Source organism: Diadema setosum, chromosome 13, assembly GCF_964275005.1.
Source record: "Diadema setosum chromosome 13, eeDiaSeto1, whole genome shotgun sequence".
NCBI classification, from domain to species: domain Eukaryota; kingdom Metazoa; phylum Echinodermata; class Echinoidea; order Diadematoida; family Diadematidae; genus Diadema; species Diadema setosum.
The window spans coordinates 3,277,157-3,303,827 of record NC_092697.1 but is presented as its reverse complement, the minus strand read 5'-3'; the positions used below and the strand labels follow the sequence as shown (position 1 = coordinate 3,303,827).

Sequence of the window (26,671 nt, the reverse complement as noted above, 5' to 3'; positions counted from 1 at the left end):
TTGCCCTATATTTTACCAATAACATGCCGTTACCATGGCAACGCACTTTTTGCCACTGCGGAAATATGTGTCTTGCACATTAACATATTCAGATGAACATCTGTACCTAATTTCATAAAAATTGATCAAAAACTGTGGGAGGAGTTCGCAACGCAAGATTTGTACCCATTTTTGCCCATAATATGCCGTTACCATGGCAACGTATTTTTGGGTACTGTCAAAAAATACGTCTTGCACATCTACAACCCAAGGCACACATCTGTGCCAAGTTTTATGGGAATCGGTTGAAAACGACCGACCGACCGCCCGACCGACCGCCCGACCGACCGCCCGACCGACCGTCCGCTGATTCCTATATACCCCCTTCAAACTTCGTTTGGCGGGGGTATAAAAACCTTCAGGCATTGCATAACCATAAGGAAAGTAGTGATATTTTGAGGAGTTGACCTTGACCTTTGACCCCCCTGACCTTTGAACCATGACCCCCAACTTCCCTAGATAATCACTGCCCATTGGAACAAGCATATATACTAAGTTCCATGAAGATACCTTGAACCATTTGCGAGATATGGAGAAAAACATGAATTTTCAACCTTTTTTTTCACAAAATAACCTGTGACCTTTGACCTTCGACCCCGTGACCCTAAAATCCAAACAAACTACTATCCCCCCAGGATATACCCTCACACCAAGTTTGATGTAAAACCACCACACAGTTCTTGAGATATCGACAAAAACAAAATGGGACGGACGTACGTACGGACGGACGGACGACCCGAAAACATAATGCCTCCAGCCACTTCATTGGCGGAGGCATAAAAAAAATTGGTCACGAAGCAAGGTCAGCGTCGCACACACAAACAGACCCTGTTAAATTTACTTTTTCATGTATAAAGACGGAACAAGCGGTGGGCACCATCACCAAAAACAATAGGCGTCTTCGTTTTACCATAACACACCTTCATGCCAAATTTGAAGATGATCTAAGAAGAACTGCAGCCAGTAGAGTGCTCACAAGAAAATCTCTGCGGCGGACGCGGCGCAACGACGCCAAATCCATAGTATCCTCCGAACTCTGTTCGGGGGATACAACTGAGTGGATGACCTGTATGTCAACACTCAGCATACTTTCACACCCCATGATAGCATACTATGCAAATGATATGCAAATGAGTCCATTATGCCCATTGCATATGGATATGAAAGATTGAAAATACTGAAAAATGTGAAATACATACACTTTGTATGACTACATTCCTCTTTAACTGGAACATTTTCTCTGTGTGTACAGCTATAATTGTCATCTACAGAAACATTCAAATCCAAACTTCAAAACGTTACCTATTCCTCTCACACTGAGGACTATAACTGCAGTCTATAATGTTCGGAACAATTGTATTCTTTATCTGGTATGTGTTTGTTGTTGTTTGCCATTTTCTTCTCTGTGGTCATGCTTGAACATGTGTTATATCTATCTTTTCATTTATGAAGCGCCATGAGCACTAAAAAGCGGACCTGTGCGCTATACAAGTAGCCACTATTATCATTATTATTATCATTGCTATTTCTACTACTACTACTAATAATAATAATAATAACAATACTACTAATACTAATACTAATTGAACTCTGCAATACATCTTGTAAAACTATGTCTGCTGAATCTTTAACTCCTTTACATGTATCAGTGTTTTTTTGTGAGTGAATATATGCTACTGTCATACATTGTATAGTACATGTGTGAATAATGTGCACAGTATAGTACATGTGTGAATAATGTGCACAGCTATTAATATTTACCAGGTACCATATTTTTTCCTTTCATTGATTTCACATTTTTCACAGAGGAAGACATTCAAAACTACAGAAGCACTCTGAGAGCGCAGACCTCCGCCAAGCATGCAGCTCATTTCCACCACTGATCTTGTTCTTCCATAGAAGTGATTTCCACCCATACATACTTATAGCATTGTGTGCTGAAAGTCGCCCAATTTCCCAATATAGAAGCCTTTGTTACGTCATAAACCCTCAGCTGCACAGCGCGCCTCGCCCTAGCAGAAACTAGAGCACGCACTAGTGCGCGCATGTAAACCTCAAATACGCGCAGCCTGAACTCCCAAGTTCATTGACCCTACCTGCCAAAATATCAAAAATCCTTCATAAATTCCTCCAAAATTCTCAGATCACTACCAAAATTTGATCATCTGTTACTTGTATCAATCTAAACCTTAACCTCCTGCAAGTTTCATCCAAATTTGTTACCTACTTTTTGAGTTATTTTGCACACAGACAAACTAACTAACTAACGAACAAACAAACAAACAAACAAACCAACGGTAACGAAAACATAACCTTCCCCCTGGGCGGAGGTAATAACACAGTAACAGCAGATTTGTGACAGAAAAAATCTACTTTATCTGCAGATTATCCTATCATTGTTTTGATAGCAGAAATTCTAAAGAATTTGATAGGGTTGGGGTTTTAGGTGGTATGGAATTGTTAAATGGTATTGTTAAATTCAAGTATCAGAATGGCTAATCACTTTCGACATCCAGCTGAATCCCTGCTTGGCAAACTGCTTGGCACACTCTCTTATTGCCACAAACTAGCATTAGACTAACATGAAAACATATGAGTGGGACTGTAAGGACAGCAGCAATTCTGCTTAACCCACCACCAAGGCTTCAGTTTCTGTACCCGTTCACATGGGTGAACCGACATTTAAGAATTTTTAGCTGGCAGAAATGTATCAATACATTGCTTTGACAGTGATTGCTATACAGAATCAGAGCGTATGTGAGTTTTGTCCTGGCAGCTCATATTACAGGATATAACAGTAGTTGTTGAATTCATGTTCATGGAATACAGCAGTGAACACAGAAATGTACACATGCACGTTACATGATCAGGAGTTGATATTTTCACATGTTGTTAGATTTGCGAATAGTACCCAGATCGGAGAATTCCCACAAATAACCCCAGGAAAACAGGTACGGTATGAAGTCTCATTAATAAAGATTGTCTTTGATGCATTTGAGGTGACAAAAAATGATGTCAAGTATCAAAACTAAATGCAATCGTAAAATTTGCTTTGTGTTTGCTCTGTGTTGTGGGCTGCTCAGGTGCAGCCCTGTCGCGATTTATACAGCGACTGGGCTGTGTATAGTTAGTGTACAGTGTGTTTACATAATATGCACAGCCCTGTACAGTGTATTTACATAATATGTGTATGCACAGGCCTGTCACATCATTATCACAGCAAGTCATGACTGTGTATATAGTTAGTGTACAGTGTATTTATATAATATGCACAGCCCTGTACAGTGTATTTACATAATATGTGTATGCACAGGCCTGTCACATCATTATCACAGCTAGTCATGACTGGTACTCTTAGTGGTCTCAGTCTGGTGGCCCCTGGCTGGGCCCCCTGCCTTGGGCCAGCACTTAGGCTCCTGGCCTCGGCCCGGCCTTGGGCCCCGTGGGCCCCGTGGGGCCCCTGGGCCACTGGGCCTGGGCCCACTTGGGCTATGGGCCCCTGGGCCTGGGCCCACTTGGGCTCTGGGCCCCTGGTTCCGGGCTAAGGCCCGTGGCCTTGGGTCCGGCCTTAGGCCCCGCCTTTGGCCCGGCTGTATTTTGTACATGGTCTATGTGAAATCAGGTTTGTCTGTAACTGTATAATTACAAATAATTGCAAATAATCACAAATGATCAACAAATGATCAATGATCAACATGAATATATGAATATATGATTATATGAATATATGAATATATGATTATATGAATATATGAATATATACAATGTATGTGACTATATATATTATTATATATGAATATATAAATGTGATCAGGCATTCTGTTACGGTATCAGATCTGCGGTCATTCATATATAGCAAATTTTATGCATGTATAAATGGCATACATTCATGTGTACAGTATGCTACTTGACTGAACCAGCCAATGGAGAAAGATCACACCATTGAACAATACTTGAAAGACATGTACAGTTCAATGACTCATTGCTTGTTAATATGAACTCTGTAGAGGTATGCAGCCCTCTTCAGATGGAAAACATACAGTTGGCTATCAAACAGAGCTTGCAAAACCATCAACAATTTATTGAGTTGGATTTGTGTGTGTGTGTGTGTGTGTGTGTGTGTGTGTGTGCGTGTGTGCGTTAGAGCTATTTGGCTTGTTTCCTTTGCATGCATCATCACAAATTCCCGAAGTCTGAATAAAGTGAAACCAAGACCTTCATATAGATGTGCTGCATTGTAAGGTGCTGGATCAGAGCACTACCATAAGATTGACACCATGGCGGGAATTGTGCTAACAGTGTACTATCCTTCCTGTGCATTTATGTTAAAGTGAACCAATACCCTGAAAATCACATTTTAAACTAGAAATGTCACTATGGCGACTGATACCTCCACCATAATGCATGATTCTCCCAATAGGTGTATAGTACAATGTCTTCACAATGTGTGATGACAGTTTCACATAACTGGCAAAATACTGATATGATAGGTTTGTCAGAAATGTATTGAATGTTCACTTTCCTCAAACTGGGTTTGCTATAATTGTCTAAAAGTGCAGGTACACATATTTGGGGGATTGAGGATTTTGACTTGACTTCTGACCGACCCTGTTATAAGTTTATGCATTGAGTACTTTTCAAGGTATGAAGAAAGAGTGTAATTACAGTACAAAATAGATTTTTTTTTCATTTAAACCTGACCTTTGATCCGTAACCTTTGACCTCTGGAAATTTCCCGGAGAATCTCCATTAGGTAATACAACATGTATATATTAAGTTTTAAAACTAATAATGCAAGCATTGAATATACACTAGTACATGAGGGAAACAGTAAAATTTTGAGGAGTTGACCTTGACCATTGACCCCTGACTACATACTGACCCATGACCCCTAAATTCCCTAGATAATCCCTGCCAGTCAGTACATGCATATGTACCAAGTTCTATGAAGATACATTAAACCATTTGCGAGAAAAGTGAAATTGCAACATTTTCACCTAACCTTTGACTTTTTGACCTTTGACCTTGTGACATGAAACTCTCTCTGGAGAATCTTTACGCAGTAGTTCATGTCTACACTAAGTTTCAATAAAATACCTTTGGGCATTGCATAGATATGGGGGAAATAGCAACATTTTTAGCATTTGACCTTGACCTTTTGACCTTTGACCTCTTGCCAATGTCACTAAAATCTCCTCAACTAATTGCCCCATCATACATCATCCTTGGACCAAGTTTGGTGAAAGCTACTTCATCCAGTTTTGAGTTATCACGTAAACAGATAAATTTTAAGATTTGACCTTGATCTTTGACCTTTGACCTCTGTCCGATTTCACAAAAAAAACTAACATGTAATTGTCCCATCATACATCATCCTCAGACAAAGTTTGGTGAAATTTGCTCAATCCAGTCTTGAGTTATCGCGTAAACGGATACAATATCATGATTTGACCTTGACCTTTGACCTTTGACCTTTGGCCGATTTCACCCAAAATCTAATCAAGTAATTGCCCTATCATACTTTATACTTGGACCAAGTTTGGTAAAATTCCAGTCAATGTTTCTCAAGTTATCGCAAAAAACGAATGCGGACGGACGGACGGACGGACGGGCGTACGGACATACAGACGTACGGACGGACGTACGTACGGACAGACGGACAACCCGAAAACATAATGCCTCCGGCACCACTTCGTGGCGGAGGCATAAAAAGGGAAAAAATGGTTCTTAGCACATTGTATGGGCTGTTCATTCTCCTGTAATTAGTAACACCTTGCCTTGAAAAGGGCATTTACCTTGAGCAATTCAAGATTTTAGCATCACTGGAGCACAAAACAGGAAATAGGTTTATCAGCACAATTTGACAGCCACAAGTAAATTGATGACATGACAACATAATCATAAGAAGCATACAAGAAAAGAACTTACCTCATTGCACAATGTTCCAGTGTATCCAAATTCACAGGAGCATGTAAAACTGTCCACTCCATCCACACAAGTACCTTAAAATATGGGATGAAATGAAGCACTAAGTTGCTTTTTCTCATTGATTGGTTGATATGCTTGATTGATTGATTGATTGACTGACAATCAATCCATTGATTGACTGACAATCAATCCATTGATTGATTGATCTATTTATCTATTTTTTTTTTTAAATTTGTTAAATGTGTGCTGCAACAGAGCTTGGCATTAATGGACAATATACTTACAGTAGGCCTATATGTGATGTCACAATGAATGTCAGATTGTTTTCACAATCTGTGTTGCAGTTTGTACTTGAATTTTAATACCAAGACATAGTTAAAGCCTGCCACCCCCCCCCCAAAAAAAAAAAAAGAAGACAGAGCACTGCAAAAATATTTCAGCCATACAATTTATCAACTGCAATACCATTCTCCTAAGAACAACTGAAATACAAGAACATAAATGATGATGTTATGATTGGCTAGCCATCTGGTGAAGTGGACAAAATCACAGTGAGGAATTGTCAAGAAAAATGATGACCCCCCTCTCCACCCTCTTCCCCAAAGAAAGGTAAAAGAAATTAAAATGTGTCAATTTGACAGATTCAGTATGACTAAACTCACCAAACTGCCCACAGGGATTTGAGGCACACTCATCGACGTTCACCTCACACAGCGCCCCTTCAAACCCAAGGATACAGTCACATATCGGGTCCCCCTGGCCGGTGGGTGGGTCGCTGCAGCGTGCCCCATTCTGGCACGGGTTGTTGATGCACGTCGACTCAAACTCGCAGTGTAGTCCGGCACGATCCTCGCTACACTCACAGGTGTAGCCATTGATGTTATCATTACAAGTTCCGCCAGCTTGGCATGGACTCGACTGACACTCATCTATATTTATCTCACAATTAACACCTATTGAAAAGAAAATTAACAAAAACAGATTTCATTCAACAGTTACTACATTGCTAGATTTATTAATTTATAGTTAAACAAGGATCACTTTCTTTCTTTGCTGTTCTTTGCATATATTGTACTCCTTGTGCTTCTCACATATTGTTCACATTCATCTATTCCCCTGGTACATGTGCTTTCATTTGTACTTCATGCTGGATAGGGATAGGATATAGTCATCCCTGAAATTTCAGTATACTGGTAAAGAAGAGTATAAACAAAAATCTGTCTCATGTTTCTGTGCAAAAAGGAAAAGTGAAAGCAGCTCACTTTTCACTTGAAAATATATATTTACTTTTATCTGACATAAGTATAATTTCAGACTTTTGTTTTACCTGAGGATACCAAATTATTTTTGTCACTTGAAGCTAACAAATTGTTTACATTTTAGATTAAATTCTTGATTATATTTCTGTGCATGAAATGTCATAATTGCAGTTAATCATTTGCACTCCAAGCTACACTTTGTGGTGAACATTTACAACACATGAAATCTGCCCTTTCATAAGTACTATCTACTCAGTGCTCTGATTGCACAACGAAGAATTCTGGCAAGAAGCCAAACATACAAGCCAAAGCAGAATATTACAGCATAGCATGATCTAGAATTTTAGCAGATTAAGAGGTTTTTTTTTTTTTTTTTCATTATTTTCTTCTCTGGAGGTACAATGTACTTATCCACAAAATTCAGCTCTTAGCATTTTGCTGCAATCACACTTTTTTTTCAAAAAGGAAACTTCAACAGGAATCGGAAAAGAAAGAGGGATCTTTACCAGTGAATCCAGCCACACACAGGCAGTCGTAACCATTGACCAGATCTTCGCATGTGCCTCCATTCTGACACGGATTGCTGGCACACTCAATGATCTCCTCTTCGCACAGGTTACTGGTGAAACCTGGGCGGCAGGTGCACGTAAACTGACCATCGCCGGTGTTGGTGCAGGCTGCTCCATGTCGACACGGGTTTGAGGAACAGGCATCGATGAAGACCTCACATTGGTCTCCACTGTACCGCTCGCTGCAGTCACAGCGGTAACCATTGAAGAGGTCTACACAAGTGGCTGAAAGATTTAGAGAGAGAGAGAGAGACCACACAAAATTTTAAGTATGGAAGTAAACTTGAGTGAACATAAGCAGTATCAGATATGAACTTTTTTAATGGAAAAAATACTCTGGAGCAACAGAAAACTAGATTCTCAGCTCATTCTAACATTTCATCTGTCTACACAATGAGGGTTCCTCTTCCAAAAGTGGTTGTGGGCAAGGTATTTTTACATCTTATTTCATATGATTATATATATATATCATTGTTACGTTCATAAACATAACTAAACCTTTAGTTTTAAAATTTGACTATTTTTTTCCCAACAGTGATTGTTTATTTTACTCCCGGAAACCTCTTCATGGCATTTATGGATGAATTTTAGTGAGCTTGGAATACAACATTTTTTGACATCACACTGGATCAACTCTTGTTAGAGGTGTGTATTCAAAATGTTTCTTACACTGTAAAAGGCAGCAATCATTCTGGCATTGGAAGGGATGAACATGTAAAGGTATGCAATCTTCGCATTGGTAATCTTTATAAAGGATAATCAGACCTACACACTATACATTGTACATGCAGTCCTTTAAAACTACTTACAAAAAAAAACTAGAAAGAATCACAAGAATCCTAACAAAATACCTTCGTTCATGCAGGGGTTACTTGCACATTCGTCTATTTCCATCTCACAGTTTTGGCCTTCATAGCCCGCTGAGCAGTTGCAAAAGTAGGCACCGATGAGGTCGATGCACGGTGCTGAGTTCTGGCAAGGATCACTGGCACATTCCCTGATTTCAGACTCGCAGCGCACTCCGTAGTAACCAAGAGCACAGGTGCAATTGAAGCTGTTGACAAGATCGATACATTCTCCCCCGAACAGGCACGGGTTGCTGCTGCACTCGTTGATTTCCACACCACAGGTGATACCCTCAAAGCCCGGAGCGCATTCACAGAAATACCCATCGGGCGCGTCTGTGCAGGTACCCCCGTTTCGGCAGGGATTTGAGGCGCACTCGTCGATGTCGATCTCGCATGTCGTGCCATTGTAGCCTGAGGGGCAGTCGCAGAAGAAGCCATTGGGCATGTCGATGCATGGAGCGCCATTAACGCAGGGGTCACTGATGCACTCATCAAGATCCGTCTCACAGAGGGGACCGGTGAAACCAGGCTGACAGAGACACATGTATGTCTGGATTCCGTCCATACACATGGCGCCGTTCATGCACTCGTTCTTCTCACAGTCATCGATGTTGATCCCACAATTGACTCCAGTATAGCCTCCGGTGCAGTTACACTCATATCCATTGACTAGGTCAATACACGTCCCATCATTCACGCAGGGTAAGCTCTGACACTCGTCAATTTCTGTCTCACACAGCGTTCCCGTGTACCCTGCTACACAGTCGCAGGTAAACCTGTTGAACAAATCATTACAGGTTGCTCCATTCTGACAGGGTTGGCTGGCACACTCGTCAATCTCTCTTTCACACAAGGTACCTGGGAAACATGAAGAATGACATACTCATGTTGAATAACACATAATCACACACAGTGCTGCTTGGCAAATTGGTAATATTCATCATTCATCTCCCATTTGACCAAAAAAAAAAGTGGTCTAGTGTTGGAGAAGGAAAAGATAGAGCATGGTTTATGTATATACCGTATGTATGTACACCCCTCAAAAAATTGCTATCCAAATGCCAGCAGTCAGATTTAAAGAATATGAACAGATGTAAGACTGCAGAAAACTACTTGAAATTGACAGCTGTAACTGATTTTCTGCCTCCCTGCCAACTTCCCAAAAAATTACCATCATTACATTTGTAGACTTGTACACAGGGAAAATATCATGCCAATATATTATAGAAAAATGAGAGTCTTTCCCCATAGAGCTGCATACTAAAAAATGCCAAAGGTAATGCACTTTTATCAGCTTAAAAGGCTGAGCAGGATGTAGTACAATGCTCTTAATATTCTATATGTGACAGCTTGCATAGGAATTCTTTGGTTAAACCTGTGATACATTAGTGCATTCCACAAAGATGCATGTATTAATGTGTTTGGGACATTCCAGAGGGCTTGGGAGAAGTATACACCCCATGGGTAGTAAAGTTCCCCTTCTCTTGTCTGCAATCCTCTTGAGTGTTAAAAAAAATGGCTTGTCAATGAGTAAAATTTCTCATTCTTTCCCGGCATATATTTTGTGCATATGTTTGATAATTTAAAAAATGTAATAATGACAATAATCATAATAAAGGAATTGCCTGCATCTGAACTGTGAATGTACTTACATGAAGTATGCATGTAAATTAACTCTGCCATGATACTAATGAAATGAAATGGAATGGAATGGAATGGAATGGAATGGAATGGAATGGAATGGAATGGAATTCAGTTTACCTTCGTAACCGTGCACACATCTGCAGGTAAACTGGAGGATCTGATCCTGACAGGTAGCTCCATTCTGACACGGAGACGAGGCACACTGGTCACCATCCAGCTCACAGTGGACACCAAACCACGGGCCAGTGCAATTACATTCATAGCCACCAACAAGATTGATGCAGGCTCCTTTCATATAAGCAAAAAAAAAAATATATATACATTTCATCTTTTAATGTAATCATCCAAGAGAATGTTCAAGGATACTCAGTCATGCAACAGATATTCCTTAAATAATGATTAGATTCACCACAGTAGGAGTGGCACAAATTGACAGGAAATATTTCAAAATTCAATTGTAAATCACGAAGAACTGCAAATACCACAGCCTTTGCCTCTCTTAAGTCGAATCTATTTGGACTGAAGAAATAGCTTCCACTCTTGACAAAATTTGACTTACATTAGGAGATTTAGGCTTCTACCAACCTTTAGTGACTTGCTGGCTAGCTTTCGTCCACTCCTGTGGACTTACATTGTTTGAGGGATTAAAATCAATAGAATATAAAGAAAAGAGGACTTGAATAGACCTTTGACTTAGGTGATTCTTCAACTTATGAGTGGTCAACTTAAACAAGGTTGACTGTATTCATCATAAGGCAAGCAATCTTGATGTTAATTGACAAATACATGTTATCACAACAAAAGATTACAGTACATTTCATGAGATGGAGATACAGAAAACAGCTTTGACCTCAATCATTGTTGAAAGAAAGAGATTATGATATGACCATGATCATTGTTGTGATATAAATATGATTGCCACTGATTACCGTAAATGGTAATCATTCATACTTTTAAAAACCATTAAGATGAATATCTTACCTCCGTTTAGGCAAGGGTCACTGTCACATTCATCGATCAGGTCAATCTCACAGTTGATTCCTGCAAGTCCCTCTGGACAGCTGCACTGATAGCCCAGGACCAGGTCAGTACAGTTGCCTCCATTGAGACAGGGGTTGCTTGCACACTGGTCCCCATCCAGCTCACAGTGTACCCCAAAGAAGCCCCCTGTGCAGTTACAGCGGTAGCCATCCACCTGGTCTATGCAGCTCCCTACATGAGATTAGAATAACATCGAAGAAAACCTTGATGGGTAGAAACATAAAATGCATATAGCAAGCTATGAGCATGAGTGTGTTTGCATCGGTATGAGTTTATGCATGCATACATATGATATGAAAATGATACAATTGTGTATTTTGTTGTTGTTATTGTTTTCTCATATTAATGAAGGTGTATTAAACAATGACAAATTACACACTTCAGCATACTGTATTTACACTTGTACCATCCTTTGATGTTAAAATTGAGAGAATAGGTTTTATGACATCTTTGACTGCAAAAATATAGATTTGCATGTACACTTAGGTCACTTTAGGTTGCAAACAGCAATATGCATATTTGCCTTATGTTCTGCCGAGAAAGACATTCTTCTTCAAACATTAGCGGCACTCACAAAATCTGGGTATAACATCTTGAAACTGCACTAAAAGTAGGCAAAAGATGCACACCTTCACCAGATAGGCCCTACTGGGAAAACAAATGTGTAATAATGTAGTCAGTGCTGTTGTTTTTAGTCCTTCACGTGTTGTATTTCATCATATATTACTAGTTAATCATTTCACTATCATATATTTTTGCATGTAAACTTATGAAACATAACATTACTTACCTCCATTCTGACAAGGAAGACTGGCGCATTCATCAATGTTCGTCTCGCAGTCCATGCCCTCGTATCCAACCACACAGGTGCAGTTGTAGGACCCAACGAAATCAGAGCACGTGGCTCCGTTCTGGCACGGACTGCTGCCGCACTCATCGATCTCCATTTCGCAGTTTGTACCCTCATAGCCGAGGGTGCAGTTGCACTGGTAGCCATTGATTCTGTCCACACACTGGGCCCCATTTGTGCATGGATCGGGTGAGCAGTCGTCGATGTTGATTTCACAGTGCACTCCTAGTGTGTAGACAGAATAGAGTACCATGGTGTGATGTCATCATTACCATGGAAATTGGTTCTAAACATCCTCACGTAACCATGATATCTGTAAACACAACAGTTGCTATCCATGCTGATACCCAATTCCAACCCACTGCCACAAGCCTTGTGTAAGAATGTTTTGTGTAGAACCAGCACTATGCTACAACAAAAGATTGTGACATCATCACTTTAGTACACTATGTGAGGAGATGGACTCCAGCATCCATAAAGTCTGCAGTAAAATATCGGTAATTAAAGGGAAGATAAACCCCAAGAGCAATGCAGATTGAGTGAAAGCAGCAACATTAGTAGAACACATCAGTGAAAGTTTGAAGAAAATCGGACAATCGATGCAAATGTTATGAATTTTTAATGTTTTGGTGTTGGAACCGCTGGATGAGGAGACTACTAGAGGTTATGACGTATGAGTGGACAACAATACCAAGAAAATACAAAGAAAATTCTACAAAAATCCATTTTTCATGAAAATTACAAATTCCATCAACTTGATATTGACATATGTTAAGGGTAGCAATTATTCCCCATGCTTTCTGAAAGCGGTTGGTCCATTGCTCTTTCATAATTCTAGAAAAGTGAATTTTTGTTGAATTTCCTTTATATTTTCTTTGTATTGTTGTCCACTCATACGTCATATCCTCTAGTAGTCTCCTCATCCAGCGGTTCCAACACCAAAACTTTAAAAATTCATAACTTTTGCATCGATTGTCCAATTTTCCTCAAACTTTCACTGATGTGTTCTACTAATGTTGCTGCTTTCACTCAATCCACATTGCTCTTGGGGTTTACCTTCCCTTTAAGCTGCCTGTTTTCCTCTAGTGTTTTCTTTTACAGTCTAATCGCCTGTACAATATGCTCTGTGTTTTTATAGAAAGCTTTGAAAGGCTACAGTGTTAACATTATTCCCTTCTTGCATCGCACCATATGTCTTCTTTTATTTGACTCGGATATCAATGAAACGATCAACAATAATTGCAACCAATTTGATTTTATTAATGTCATTCATCACAAGACAGTGTATTTTCCCTTTCTTTTGTTTCCCAACATTCTCATCAGAATCTATAAAAACAACACAAGAACCCAAACAAAACAAGTTGTGAGTTTGGAATCACCATAATTGTTTCTACAAGTAATCAAATAAAATCATTTGGATTGGATCTCTCACAGTTTGCTTCTTTGAAATCTTCTTCAAGGTTGTCATTAACCCATTGAAGACGAGTACTGAGAACACTCTGGCAAGTGTCTATGGGTAATGCGTGTTATAGCAAAATCAATCCTTCCTCAACGGGTTAAAAAGAAAACTTACCTTCAAAGCCAAGTAAACAGGAGCATGTGTACCCATTGATCAAGTCCGTGCAAGTCCCTCCGTTTTGACATGGGTCACTCGAGCACTCTGTAATTTCCGTTTCACATCGAAGACCGGTGTAACCTCCAGCACACTGGCACATGTAGCGTCCAGCCTGATCGTTACATGTAGCACCATTCTGGCAAGGGTCGCTACTACATTCATTAATGTCTGTTTCGCAGTGAGTGCCTGTGCCACATACAGAGAGGGAAAGGAGAACATATGGAAAGCTGTATGAGACATCCCGAATACTCTAGCCAAGGCCGGTTATGCACACCAATCTATTGTTTAGATTAGAATCGCTTTAGTGAAAGCACAATTTGTGGTCAGTGGTATACCTTTATGCCTTCAGTTTTACTCAGGCTTTCTTCTTCAATACATCTAGCCATAAAATTAGCCCTTGAAGACTACAGTTGTAGTTCCTGCTTAACTTCTGCATGGACATCTACACACAATAAACCAGAACTTCAGTGTTTCTATGACAGTGTCTTCAGTGCCCCCAGCGGCAAATTATCCCGCCGCACCCCAAGTCACCCCTAGGGACAATCATTACAGCTAAGCTTAGGAGGAGAGGGGTATAACATTTATGGGGAAAATAAATTTGTGCTTGCCAATGAAACTGATATTTGGCCTTAATTCTCATGCGCTTGAATGTGGAAAACCTAGAATGATCAGTGGAAACTTTCACTATGCAAGTTCAGTGTACATGAGTCATAATATTTAGATAAGTACTGTAATTGCGCAGTCATGTAACATTAACATAATGAATATACATGTACATGTATGAAGGAAATGAAATTAGGTTTGACAAATATGTGTAACTTCTGTCCATACTATACAGTGTAGGTGCAAGGGAATACAATGTGTTCCTTGCATTTGTGTGGCATGCACAGCTGAATCGGTACATGAAAGAAAGAATCCAGTTAGTGAACAAAAACCAAAACACAATTCACTCGCATGCTGGGATGCCCACTCAATTTCAATCATGCATCAACTATATCTTGCACTTTCTACTAATGGAACTCATAACCAATTTGCTCAAAACCAGCATGTTTGGCTCATTTTGCATCTTATCAAAGTTCACATACCTGGTATGTGGATTTATATCTCAAAATGAACATGTCCACAACAGTGGCAAAATTCATTGTCTCATAATTAGGGATAATAGTGTAACTTCACACTTGCGAGAACAATGCAACTGTCACTACAATTTCTGGTTTTTAGTTCTGTTGAATAGCAACAGTTTTTTCTTTTTGCCTGAAATTGAATTTCATACAATCAAGTCATATACACGGATGTACAGTACAGCAGTCTCCTACATCTGTAATGCAGTTCTCTGGAAAGACATAAAATTTATACTGGTACATAAATACATGTAGAACTGTCAAATGCAATGTACAGCACATACATTTAATAGTAAAAATGGACATTTGAAATTAACATAGATTTATGATTGTACAAGTTTCTGACAGGATACAAGATAATTTTGAGGATGGGGCAAAAGCTGAAAAAGGACAGTGACACAGACAAAAATTTGTGTGAGTTTAGCAAGCATTAATAGTTATTTGCACATGTTGTTAATTTGACCATATGTGACCCGCTACAACAAAATGATCCTAAAGTCGGGCGAGGTCAATTATTTGAAAATTGCATGACACAATTCCCTAATCTTTCTGCTTTAAATTGATATATAACACATCTTATAAAAATAATCGGCTGCGGAGATATCGATGTTTAAAAGAGAGCATGTCGACGCGTCTGGGAAATCTCTGTTTCGAGAAAAACGCCATAAAAGTTCTCCTTGCGATGCAATCACGACCAAGGGACACGCAAGTCAGTATTCACCTCCGGACAATAGAAGGTAAGCCCTAGCAACCCCCGCAATGCTCATTCAAACACAGCGTCGGCGGTCTCCTCACCGACCAATCAGTGACCAGGATTCCAGGAGAAGCGGCTGGGTATAGCGCACCCCGCCACCACACACCAGTCGACTGGGGAGTGTGCGAGCTTCATGCTTCGGTTAGCGGCAAGCAGCAAACTGACCAATGAGATCACTCTGGTCGTTGTTAGGGGCGGAGCCTATCTGTGGCGCTCAATCCAAATGTTCGAACCAGTTTCTGCTTCCTTGAAACGCCAAAAAAACATGGCCCAGAAAAACGCTATTTTTTGGTCTTTCCTTTCATCATTTTGCTTCAAAATTTCGACAGATGATAGAAGACATGTCAGACTCTAATAATATGTCAAATTCAGAAAATCGTAAGTTTTGACCAATTTTGATGCTCTGACTTCAAACTCGATTTTCACATCTTTGACCGTGCGCGACTTTAGGACCATTTTGTTGTAGCGGGTCACATATTTATTGCTTATACAGACCACAAGCATGCTCATTAATATGATATCATTATGGTAATTATGAACACAATGAGTTAGAAGCAGCCCATGAGACAAACTATGAAACAGATGACACGACATGCACTAAATATATCATGTGTTAATGAAACAGCACAAGGACCGAGCTCAACCTTGATGACTGCCACGAAAAAGTACAAAGGCACCACTGGAAACTTGTGTTAGGGGCTCACACAAAATGACATGTATGGTTACCACGGATGAGTTTAGTGGCATGCTCTATTAAAGACATTTCACCTGTGTATCCAGGAGGACACTCGCATTCATAGAAGTTGATCCTGTCCAGGCATATGGCAAAATTCCTGCACGGGCCACTGGCACATTCTTGAATGTCGATCTGACATTCATCCCCTTCAAACCCAGGAGGACATGAGCACTGGTACCCATTGAAAAGATCAACGCAGGTTCCGTTGTTCTGGCACGGGACACTCTCGCATTCATCTGCCTCTAGTTCGCACAGTTCTCCTGCGTAACCAGGGCTGCAGCGGCAGGTGAAACTGTTGTCACCATCGAGACAGAGTGCTCCATTCCGGCAGGGATCACTCTCACATTCGTCAATGTTGACTTCGCAGTTGGTGCCCTGAAACCCATCTGCACAGATGCACTGATAGCCATTCAAGAGATCTTGGCAAGAAGCTCCATTCTGACAGGGTTCACTTTGGCACTCGTTGATCTCAACCTCGCAATGTGCACCTTGGTACCCAGAAGGACAGCTGCAGATGTAACTGTTGGCACTGTCGATGCATGTGGCGTTGTTTTGGCATGGATCTGAAAGACACTCATCTACATTAACTTCACAGAGATCCCCAAGAAAACCTGGTCTACACAGGCAAGCAAAACCTGCAAGGCCTTCCTGGCAGAAAGCCTCATTCTGACAAGGGTTACTAGCACATTCTTCAATCTCCCTCTCACAGAGTGGCCCAGTGTAGCCAGGCTCACAGGTGCAGGAATATCCATTGATACCATCAACGCATGCTGCTCCATTAAGACATGGCTCAGAACTGCATTCATCGATATCTTCTGCACATAGTCTTCCAGCAAAGCCTGGTGCACACTGGCAGGTGAAACTAGCCAGGGCATCTATACAAATTGCTCCATTTAAGCAAGGTGCACTTGCGCATTCATTAAGCTCTTCTGCACATAGGGTGCCTGTGTAACCTTCAGGACACAAGCAGAGGAATCCATTGACTTGGTCCTGACAACTTGCCCCATTAACACAAGGTTCACTGATGCACTCATCGATGTTCTCCTCACAGAGGATGCCCTGGAACCCAGGGGCACAGAGACACTGGTAGCCGTTCAAGAAATCCTGACAGGTGGCCCCGTTCTGGCACGGACCAGATTCGCACTCATCGGCGTCCAGCTCGCAATTATCACCTTCATAACCCACTGGACAGTCGCAGACATATCCAGCAACTGCATCTGTGCAAGATGCACCATTCTGACATGGAGAACTGCCACATTCATCGATTTCATTGGCACACGTTATCCCAAAGTATCCCAGAGCACAAGAGCAGCGGTATGCATTCACCAGATCTTCGCACGTGGCTCCATTTTGACAAGGACTACTGGAACACTCGTTCACTTCTCGATCACAGTTTCTACCTGAGTAGCCCGCTTCACACTGGCACTCGTATCGCCCAATCAAATCAATGCATGTCCCTTGCAGGCAAGGGTTGGACATGCATTCATCAATTTCATTCTCGCATTGTGGTCCACTGTAGCCAAGTGTGCAGTTGCAAGAGTACTGCGCAATCTTGTCTATACACTCAGCACCATTTTCACAAGGATCGCTGGCACATTCATTGATCTCAGTGTCACAGTTCTCCCCTAAGAATCCATCCACACAAAGACAGTTATAGCGGTTGATCAAATCCTGGCACTCGGCTCCGTTTCTACAAGGGGCACTGCTGCATTCGTTGATGTCAATTTCACATCTGCTGCCGAGAAAGCCTGGCAGGCATCCACACGTGTAGCCATCTAGAATGTCTGTGCAAGCAGCTCCATTTTGGCACGGATTGCTGGCACACTCATTAATCTCAACTTCGCAGTGAAGTCCTGTGTATCCAGGAGCACACGCACAGATGTAGCTAGCCACCTGTTCAAGGCAGGTGCCACCATTCTGGCAAGGATCGCTCGAACATTCCTGGATGTCATCGCTGCATTCTGACCCCTGGAAGCCTGCTGGGCACAGGCACCTATAGGAGTTAACCAGGTCATTGCAGGTTGCCCCATTGGAGCACGGATTACTTGCACATTCATCAATGTTGATCTCACAGTGGGTACCATTGAATCCGGCGAGGCATAAGCAAGAAAAGCCATTGATTCCCTCATTGCAAGTAGCGCCATTTCGACAAGGGTTGCTGGAACATTCTAGAATGTCACTTCCGCAGTTTGTGCCCTGAAAGCCTGGAATGCAGTCACAGGCATATGAATTGACAAGGTCTCTGCATGTGGCACCATTAAGGCAGGGGTCACTTGAGCACTCATCAAGGTCTGTGCCGCATGTGTTGCCAGTATATCCTGGAAGGCAGATGCACATAAACCCATTCACAAGGTCCAAACAAGCTGCCCCATTTTTACATGGGTCTTGCTCACATTCGTCGATTTCTGTCTCACAATTTTCCCCTGTGTAACCAGCAACGCAGCTGCACTGATAACCATTAACGACATCAACACATGTAGCACCGCTTTGGCAGGGACTACTGCTACATTCATCAATATCCATTTGACAGTCTATTCCCTGGAAGCCGAGAGAACAGACACAGCGGTATCGCCCAATGAGGTCCTCGCAAGTGGCTCCGTTCTGGCAAGGGTCACTGTCGCATTCCGGAATATCCACCTCACAGTTGATACCTGAAAATCCATCAGCACAAGAGCAATCATATCTACCAACTAGGTCAGAGCACTGCGCTCCGTTCTGACATGGAGAGCTTGCACACTCATCAAGTTCTGTCTCACAGTGGGTACCTGTGTAACCTTGCAGACATGTGCAAGTGTACATAGCGATTCCCTCGTTGCAAATGGCCTCATTGCGGCAGGGTCCACTGGCACACTCTAAGATTTCGGTCTCGCATCTGGCACCCGTGTAGCCAGGAGCGCAAGCGCAGGTGTATCCTGCCACGCGGTCATTACAGGTAGCTCCGTTCTCGCAAGGGTTGCTTGCGCACTCGTCGACCTGACTCTCACAGTTTGCACCCTCGTACCCTTCCAGGCATCTGCAAATGTATCCGTTGACCTCTTCTTGGCAGGTTGCTCCATTCCTACAGGGACTGCTGAGGCACTCTAGGACATCTTCCTCACATCGCAATCCCTGAAAGCCCGTGGGACATTCACAGCGGAATCCATTCACGAGGTCGACACAGGTGGCGCCATTCTGGCAGACGTCGCTTACACAGTCATCAATATCAGTCTCGCAGTCAACGCCGGCGTAACCTTCCACGCAATCACAGACGTAAGCATCAAAGGCATCACGGCAGGTAGCACCATTCTGGCACGGATCACTCTGGCATTCATCGGTTTCGATCTGGCACCGCTCTCCTTCATACCCTGAGACACACTGGCAAAAATACTCATTGATCCGGTTGACACACGAAGCACCATTTTGGCACGGATCGCTGCTACATTCATTGATGTCTGTTTCACAGAGCTCTCCAGTGAACCCTGGAAAGCAGTTGCACACAAAGCCGTTGATAACGTCTACACACGTTGCATCATTGCTGCATGGTAGACTAGCACACTCATCAATTTCCTGCTCGCATGTAGTGTCTGTGAAACCAGGAGCACAGGCGCAAATGTAGGCATTGATGTTGTTCTGACATGTTGCACCATTTTTGCAGGGATCGCTGGAACACTCATCGATATCAACCTCGCAATTATCTCCTTTGAATCCTGGCGGGCAGAGGCAGGTGTAACCATTAACTTGGTCCAAACACGTAGCCTCTCCACTGCATGGGTTGCTGGCACAGTCATCAATATTTGTCTCACAATTTATACCTACAGGTAGAAGAAGATATTACACAATGCAAGAATTTCTTTAGATACTATATATAAACATAACATAAACATAAGTAAATTTGGTGAGAAGATTTACTGATGTGTCATTTCATCTATTCAATTTTACTACATGCGGGAAAAATTTTCTGGCAACAAGCATTTTTTTTCTCTTTTCTTCAAAATGCCAAAGTAGCACTCACCTTTAAATCAGGAGCTGCCTATGAAACACAATGAATGAAGTCAGTGTGACAAACTGTGAGGGAAATATCAGGAAATCCATGGTATATCAACTCAGGCATCTTTTGTGCTAAAGGCTTGCATTGAAAATTCTTTACAAGAGTTTCCTACAAGAATCTTACAAACTGGAGACCAGATCAATCACAATACCTGTAAAAGTCTACCTACATTGACCATGGTTATTTTGAAGAAATTGCACAGAGGAATACAGCCAAGCTAAATCTACACATTTCGGATAGGACATTGCACCTCACTTTCTTTTGGCTTTGATTAAAAAAGAGCAAAATCTATCAGCTGCAATGATTAAAGTTACATTCAAACTAGCCATGATGGAAAAAGTAACAGAAATGCAACATACCATGTGTTATTGCGATAGAGTGAAATACAAAGTTCAAGAGAAATTGATTAAAGCACTACAAGTTTAACTTTTTTTTTTTTTTTTTTTTGCATTGCAAAATATCTGGAGGTTGAGGCAGCAAGTTTGTCTCTGAAAATAAAGAAAATCCCTACTTTAACAGCAGTACAAATTCTTGCAAACTGTGACCATTATGATGGGCTCACCTTTGCAAGTGCATGACAATGAAAGGAATTCCGTTTATGGATGGTTGTCACTGACAAAAATATTTTTGGCTCTTTTTGCCAGAATATCTGTGATTTAGCCTATTTGTAAAACTTTGGGCTTAGCATCAGGAAAGTAGGAGCAATAGTTGTTTTTGGTATTCTAGTATTTCCAAAGAGAACTTACAACTAATGCAAATGTGCGATACATAGACTGAAGGTGCAGCATGTAAACTGTCAAGAATGAAATTGAAACTACAATGTTCACTACTGAAAAGGAGACGTCACAAAGAACATTGAGGTAGACTACAAGCAAGTAAAGTCTCTATCAATATGAGTATGATGTGCAATGATCGGCCATATTTCTATGGAAATGGTAAATCAGCCATCGAAACTGACTGTCTGAATCACTTTCGAACGTAGGGCAGTCGCAACACTAGATTCGTTCATCCCCACTGTGACATGCACACATGTCAGCCCAATTATTTTGTGGGAAATACCCCATGCAGATAGTAGTGTCCATTTCACATTTAAATGTATAACACTGTGTATTACGTCCCCATCTCCAAACCACAACAGGTGGCAGTCCCCAGGAGCTTAATAACTGATAACAGGAGCTTGATAACTCTGCTCGCAATAATGTCCATGTCGAAGGAACTCTCTCAATAAAACCAGCAGGAATGGGCACCTAAACTCATGAATGGATTTTGCGTGTACTTTATTCTCTGTGCCTATGGGCTTAATGGTGAGAGCATTTTGGAGTGGCGTCTCTTTCTACTGCGACGAAACAAGTTAACTCGAACAGAGCTATAGTTTTGTCACACCCACATACCGGTAAAGCCCTCCACACATTCACATGTGTAAGACATAATGCCATCGACGCACGTTGCACCATTCTGACAGGGGGCTGCCTCGCATTGGTCGCCGTCTTCATCGCAGTTGGTCCCAAACCATCCCCCGCTGCAGGCGCAGGTGTAGCGGCTGATGCCATTAATGCAGGTTGCTGTAGGGAGAAAACAGAGCATACAAATGCACATACCAGTAGTTTGTTACAATCAGAACTGTACTAGGACCCTAGCTGATTGTTCAATATGTTGACTGATCACTGGTTCAACTTCATATGCAACTTTACTTGCAACAATCAAGCACTCACACTTGCAGGAGATTTTGCCGTTGTGTTCCTAAAAAGCAAGAGCATAGGTCAGTTACCTTCTCCTATGGAGACATTCAATCACGTTTAATTATTCATTTATGCATTCATTCATGCATTCATTCATCAATCCATCCATCCATATCCATCCATCCATCCATTCATCCATTCATTCATTCATTCATTTAATCATTCATTCATTCATTCATTCATTCATTCATTCATTCATTCATTCATTCATTCATTCATTCATTCATTTCCTCATTCACGGTGTGACCATGCTTGTAGAGTTCATTTTATGGGTGGAAGTCTCAAATTTATGGGAAAGCTTCGGTATTTTGTTTGAATTCAAGATTACATTATATCATAAAATGTTTGGTGCTTCAACATAAATTAGAAAACTATAAGGTACAGTGTATGTATTGTAAGGATACGTCAATTACATAACAGTGATTTTAGTTTAATATTTAGGGTTCCAATGTGCCTGTAATGAGAATGTGGTCAAACTCACAAGAAAACAATGTCATGTACAATACCTGCATTCTGGCATGGGTCGCTGCTGCACTCGTCAAATTCGTCCACTTCACAGTTGAGGCCCACACTGCCAGGGATGCAGACACACTGGTAGGCTCGAACGAGATCGAGACAGGTGGCTCCGTTCTGGCAAGGGTTGCTGGCGCACTGGTCCCCGTCCTCTTCGCAGTTGACCCCCGAGAATCCAGCCACACACTGGCAACTGTAGCCATTTATCAGATCCGTGCATCCAGCTAGGATAAGACAAAGCATACGTGTACCACCATAGAATCATGACTAAGGACAGATCACACATAAACAATGTACATGTACATGTACCTCCATAAATTATTACTAAGGAATTCAACCCCTTACAGAGTATCACAGGGAAGGAACAGCCCGGTCTGAAATAGGCCACTTGTATCTTTGAAATGATGCCTTATCATGAAAAAATCAAAAAATATAGCAAAGTTATGCCAGTATCAGGAACTGAATGGTTTCTCCTTGAATACAAAATGCTAGAGCTTAGCTGCAAAATATACAAGTTTAGCACAGTTCAGTACCCAATCAATACTTTGTTGCAAAGCTGTACAACCTTTGATAAGAAAATAATGGTGCATCATATTTAATTGTGCATATCATCCACCCTGCACTAATACCAATATGTTGAGGTGATCTGCTTGTGGAGTTTGCCGTCAGTTTTCATAAAAGACTTCAATACGCCTGACTGGTATGTCATTTGAATCATTTGAGACTTCAATACGGCTGACTGGTATGTCATTTGAATCTGGGAGTAATTTTACAGGGTCAGGATTGCACTCTCTGATTTCAACCAAAGGTCAATGGTTTGATCTCTGCAACAGTAATTTGATCTTTAAGCAAGAAACTTTGAATCTACATTATTTGTCTCTATCTGGGTATATAGAATGATACTCAAGTGGGAACAGAATTCTATTGTTGTTGGATTTTTTCCTGTTTGCATGGCCAAAATAAGAAAGAGAAATACAAGAAATAGAAAATAATGACCTGGCAGGAGTGTTCCTAAGAGATCAGTGTGAGTGGATGGTATGTACTAGCTTGAATTCAGTGACAGAGATTGTACTACATGGCTGTTATTGAAACTATTACTGTGTTCACCAGCTTATGACTGTTTCACAGGCCTTACACTGTAGTTCTACAAATAAAATAATGCTTCATAAGAGAATCAGACCTAAAGAGCCATTCCTTTCTTTCTGTAATCACTTCAAATCACAAATTATTCTAAAATGCCTCATGGTAACTTCCATTTGCACCAAGAACTATCATCCGGTACATCCAGCCAATGCAGAGGGCACTGTGTATTTCCACGGCCCTTTCATATCAACCACCATACTTTTTCCCTAAGACCATGTGATACATTTTAGTGAGGCAGTCAAGTGTATGGTCCAAATCAAAGTCTACAGCCTTGCAGAGCCTTAGCTATGTCATTAAGTTACCTCCATTTTTGCACGGCGTGCTGGCACACTCGTCAGTGTCAATCTCGCAATGCTGCCCTTCGTATCCAGGGGGACACTGACAGAAGTAACCCGCCACGCGATCCTCGCACGAGGCCCCATTCTGGCACGGATCCGGGTCGCACTCGTCGATCTCGAAACTGCACAGGGTGCCGTAGTAGCCCGGAGCACAGTCGCAGGTGAAAGACCCGCCATCACTGCGACAGGTGGCGCCATTCACACACGGAAGACTGGCACATGCTCCAATGGCAGTTTCACACCTCTCACCTGCATAGAGCAAATTTAAAACACATCAACTTGAATTTTGTCTTTCTTTTGAAATTTACAGAAAAAATTATCAATGAGCACAGAAAAGAAATTATCTTTGGATCCAGATCACTCTTATCTGCAGTGGTTGTCCAATGAGAGTGGGGTGTTCAACACGTCCATTGGAGAGAGGTTTCACACAAGTGCATAATAGCATTACTGTGATCACATTCTTTAATGTGTTTGATAGTTAAAGTGTGCACACACAGAAATAAGTCTCCTTGCCTTTCTACTTCAAAAGACAATCCATACAGCAGCTGCATTAAAAGCTGTCACACTAGCAATTACAATTGCAAATCATTACCTGAAAGATTATGAAATTTTGGGATTTGTTGCTTTGTTGTGGATTGTTGTTGTTGTCATTGTTGTTGTTGTTGCAGAAATAAGACCCAGGGTCATATGACCATTGGCTACAATACCTTGAAACCCTGCAGCACAGATACATGTGGCAACGTTGCCCACTTCTTCACAGGTTGCTCCATTTTCACATCCAAGTAGGTCACAAGGCTCTACACGAGTTGTCTGATCTGATGGCAGTAAAGTTGTTCCAACTGCCGGAAGTGTGGTCACTAATAAAGTATTTGCTGCAGTGCTTGATAAAGTTGTAGTGGTTTCTGACATCAGAGTTGTGGCAGCAGTAGTCTGCATCTGAGTGGTCGATGCAGTCGTTGCGGGCTGCGTAGTCAGTGCGCCTTGCGTGGTAGTTGGTGGTACCGTGGTGATCTGTGGTTGTGTTGTTGTCGCTGAGGTTGTTGCTGCAGTTGTCAGTGTTTCTGTGGTTGGGCTCGTTGTGCCAGTGGGAGGGAGCGTGGTAAGAACAGTTTCACACTGGTTGCCAATTGTGTTGGCAGGACAGGTGCAATTGTAGTAAGCCACATTGCTGCTACTTCTGTCAGTTGCAAGGCAAGTACCACCATTCAAGCATGGGTCACTATCGCAGGCTGAAACTAATGGATGAAAAATGACAACAAAACAAAAAAAAAAGACATCATCAGAAATCTAGCTGACATAAAAGGAACTGTTCAACAGAAAAATGAAAATATACAATAAAATACAGCAAATATCTGTTACCATCTGAACCTAATGAGTATTCAGAGTAAATCAAATTCCCAACACTCAACTGCCCATGTTCTTAACAATGGAACTCAAAAACTTTTTGGTATTTGTTTCCATTTCAATTTTTTTAACTACCATACACTCTTTGATATTTCAAAAATTTGTAGTCAAATATGATTCAACTGTGCAGGATAACAATGGTGGCTTTACCATGTAACTGGCTCCTCAACAGCATAGATATTCAGTTTATTGTTTGGTTGGACATGGCTATCACAATGTTTTCCTGGATAGTGCCAACTTAATAGTATCATTATTATTAAACTTTGAACAGTTGACTTGGGTCCAATGAAATTTTCAACAGAGAGCACTAGGGAACATAAAGAAAAGACTATTTTTACCAATAAGCATGGGTCTATGCAATCAACTGATTTTAAATGGTCCATTGTATGGTACATAGTTTCTTCTAGATGGCACACAAGCACACAAACATGTACACATGTATACAAATACACATAGTCATTAACTTAAAATGTAATTGTGAGATGACTGGCCTAGCTGTTTTGAATGTGACTGTGAACAAAACAACTGTTTCACAGAAACACATGGCATTAAATAATGATAATGATATATCTACTCTTCTTCTTTTCTGATCTGAGCATTAGCATCAATTGGCCTTCCAGACAGTCCTGCCATTATTAACCCGTTAAGGATGAAGTATACTGTACTCGGGCATGGGTCCGTGGGAAATGCATGTTGTGGCAAAATCATTCCATCCTCAATGGGTTGATATTACTAACCCAGCACTGCCAGCACTCACTGATACACCTAGGTTGAGAAGGAGACTGGGGTTGGGGTAAAAACATCTCGTCCAAGGATGTACAAAATGTGAGCATATAATGTACTGTCAGGATTCAAACTTGCGAGCTCTGTCTGAAAGAAGAATTTTGCCTCCTTAGTTTGGTCTTCATATCTAAGATACCGTGTCTTTCCTGCTTGATACCTCAAACACTGAGTAGGTTTTTCCTTTATTAAAGGGAAGATAAACCCCAAGAACAATGTGGATTGAGTGAAAGCAGCAACATTAGTAGAACACATCAGTGAAAGTTTGAAGAAAATCAGACAAACGATGCAAAAGTTATGAATTTTTAAAGTTTTGGTGTTGG

At 41.3% G+C, this 26,671-nt stretch overlaps 1 protein-coding gene across 1 annotated transcript; it reads right to left on the bottom strand.

Moving 5' to 3' along the window:
• Positions 1-6,487: 6,487 nt before the first annotated feature.
• LOC140237088 (uncharacterized) lies at positions 6,488-25,373 on the bottom strand. The gene is made up of 15 exons (XM_072317028.1): positions 24,872-25,373; positions 24,129-24,413; positions 22,677-22,907; positions 21,823-21,993; positions 19,492-20,195; positions 17,135-19,377; positions 16,437-17,020; positions 13,752-13,979; positions 12,119-12,403; positions 11,269-11,499; positions 10,405-10,575; positions 8,647-9,501; positions 7,703-8,020; positions 6,630-6,920; positions 6,488-6,495 (listed from the first exon to the last, which is right to left on the bottom strand). The coding sequence occupies exons 1-15, from the start codon at positions 25,098-25,100 to the stop codon at positions 6,488-6,490; spliced, it is 6,834 nt and encodes a 2,277-aa protein (XP_072173129.1). The 5' UTR covers positions 25,101-25,373.
• Between the last annotated feature and the right edge of the window lie 1,298 nt (positions 25,374-26,671).

What these genes read in the sequence shown, in the direction of transcription:
- LOC140237088 (XM_072317028.1), bottom strand. Translation starts at nt 25,100, where the DNA reads ATGCAGACTACTGCTGCCACAACTCTGATGTCAGAAACCACTACAACT. An exon ending in GTGTCCTCCTGGATACACAG is followed by an intron (nt 13,980 to 16,436) that starts GTGAAATGTCTT and finishes TATGTGGCACAG; the next exon opens with GCACTCACTGCGAAACAGAC. An exon ending in TCTTCCTTGTCAGAATGGAG is followed by an intron (nt 11,500 to 12,118) that starts GTAAGTAATGTT and finishes AATCTCATGTAG; the next exon opens with GGAGCTGCATAGACCAGGTG.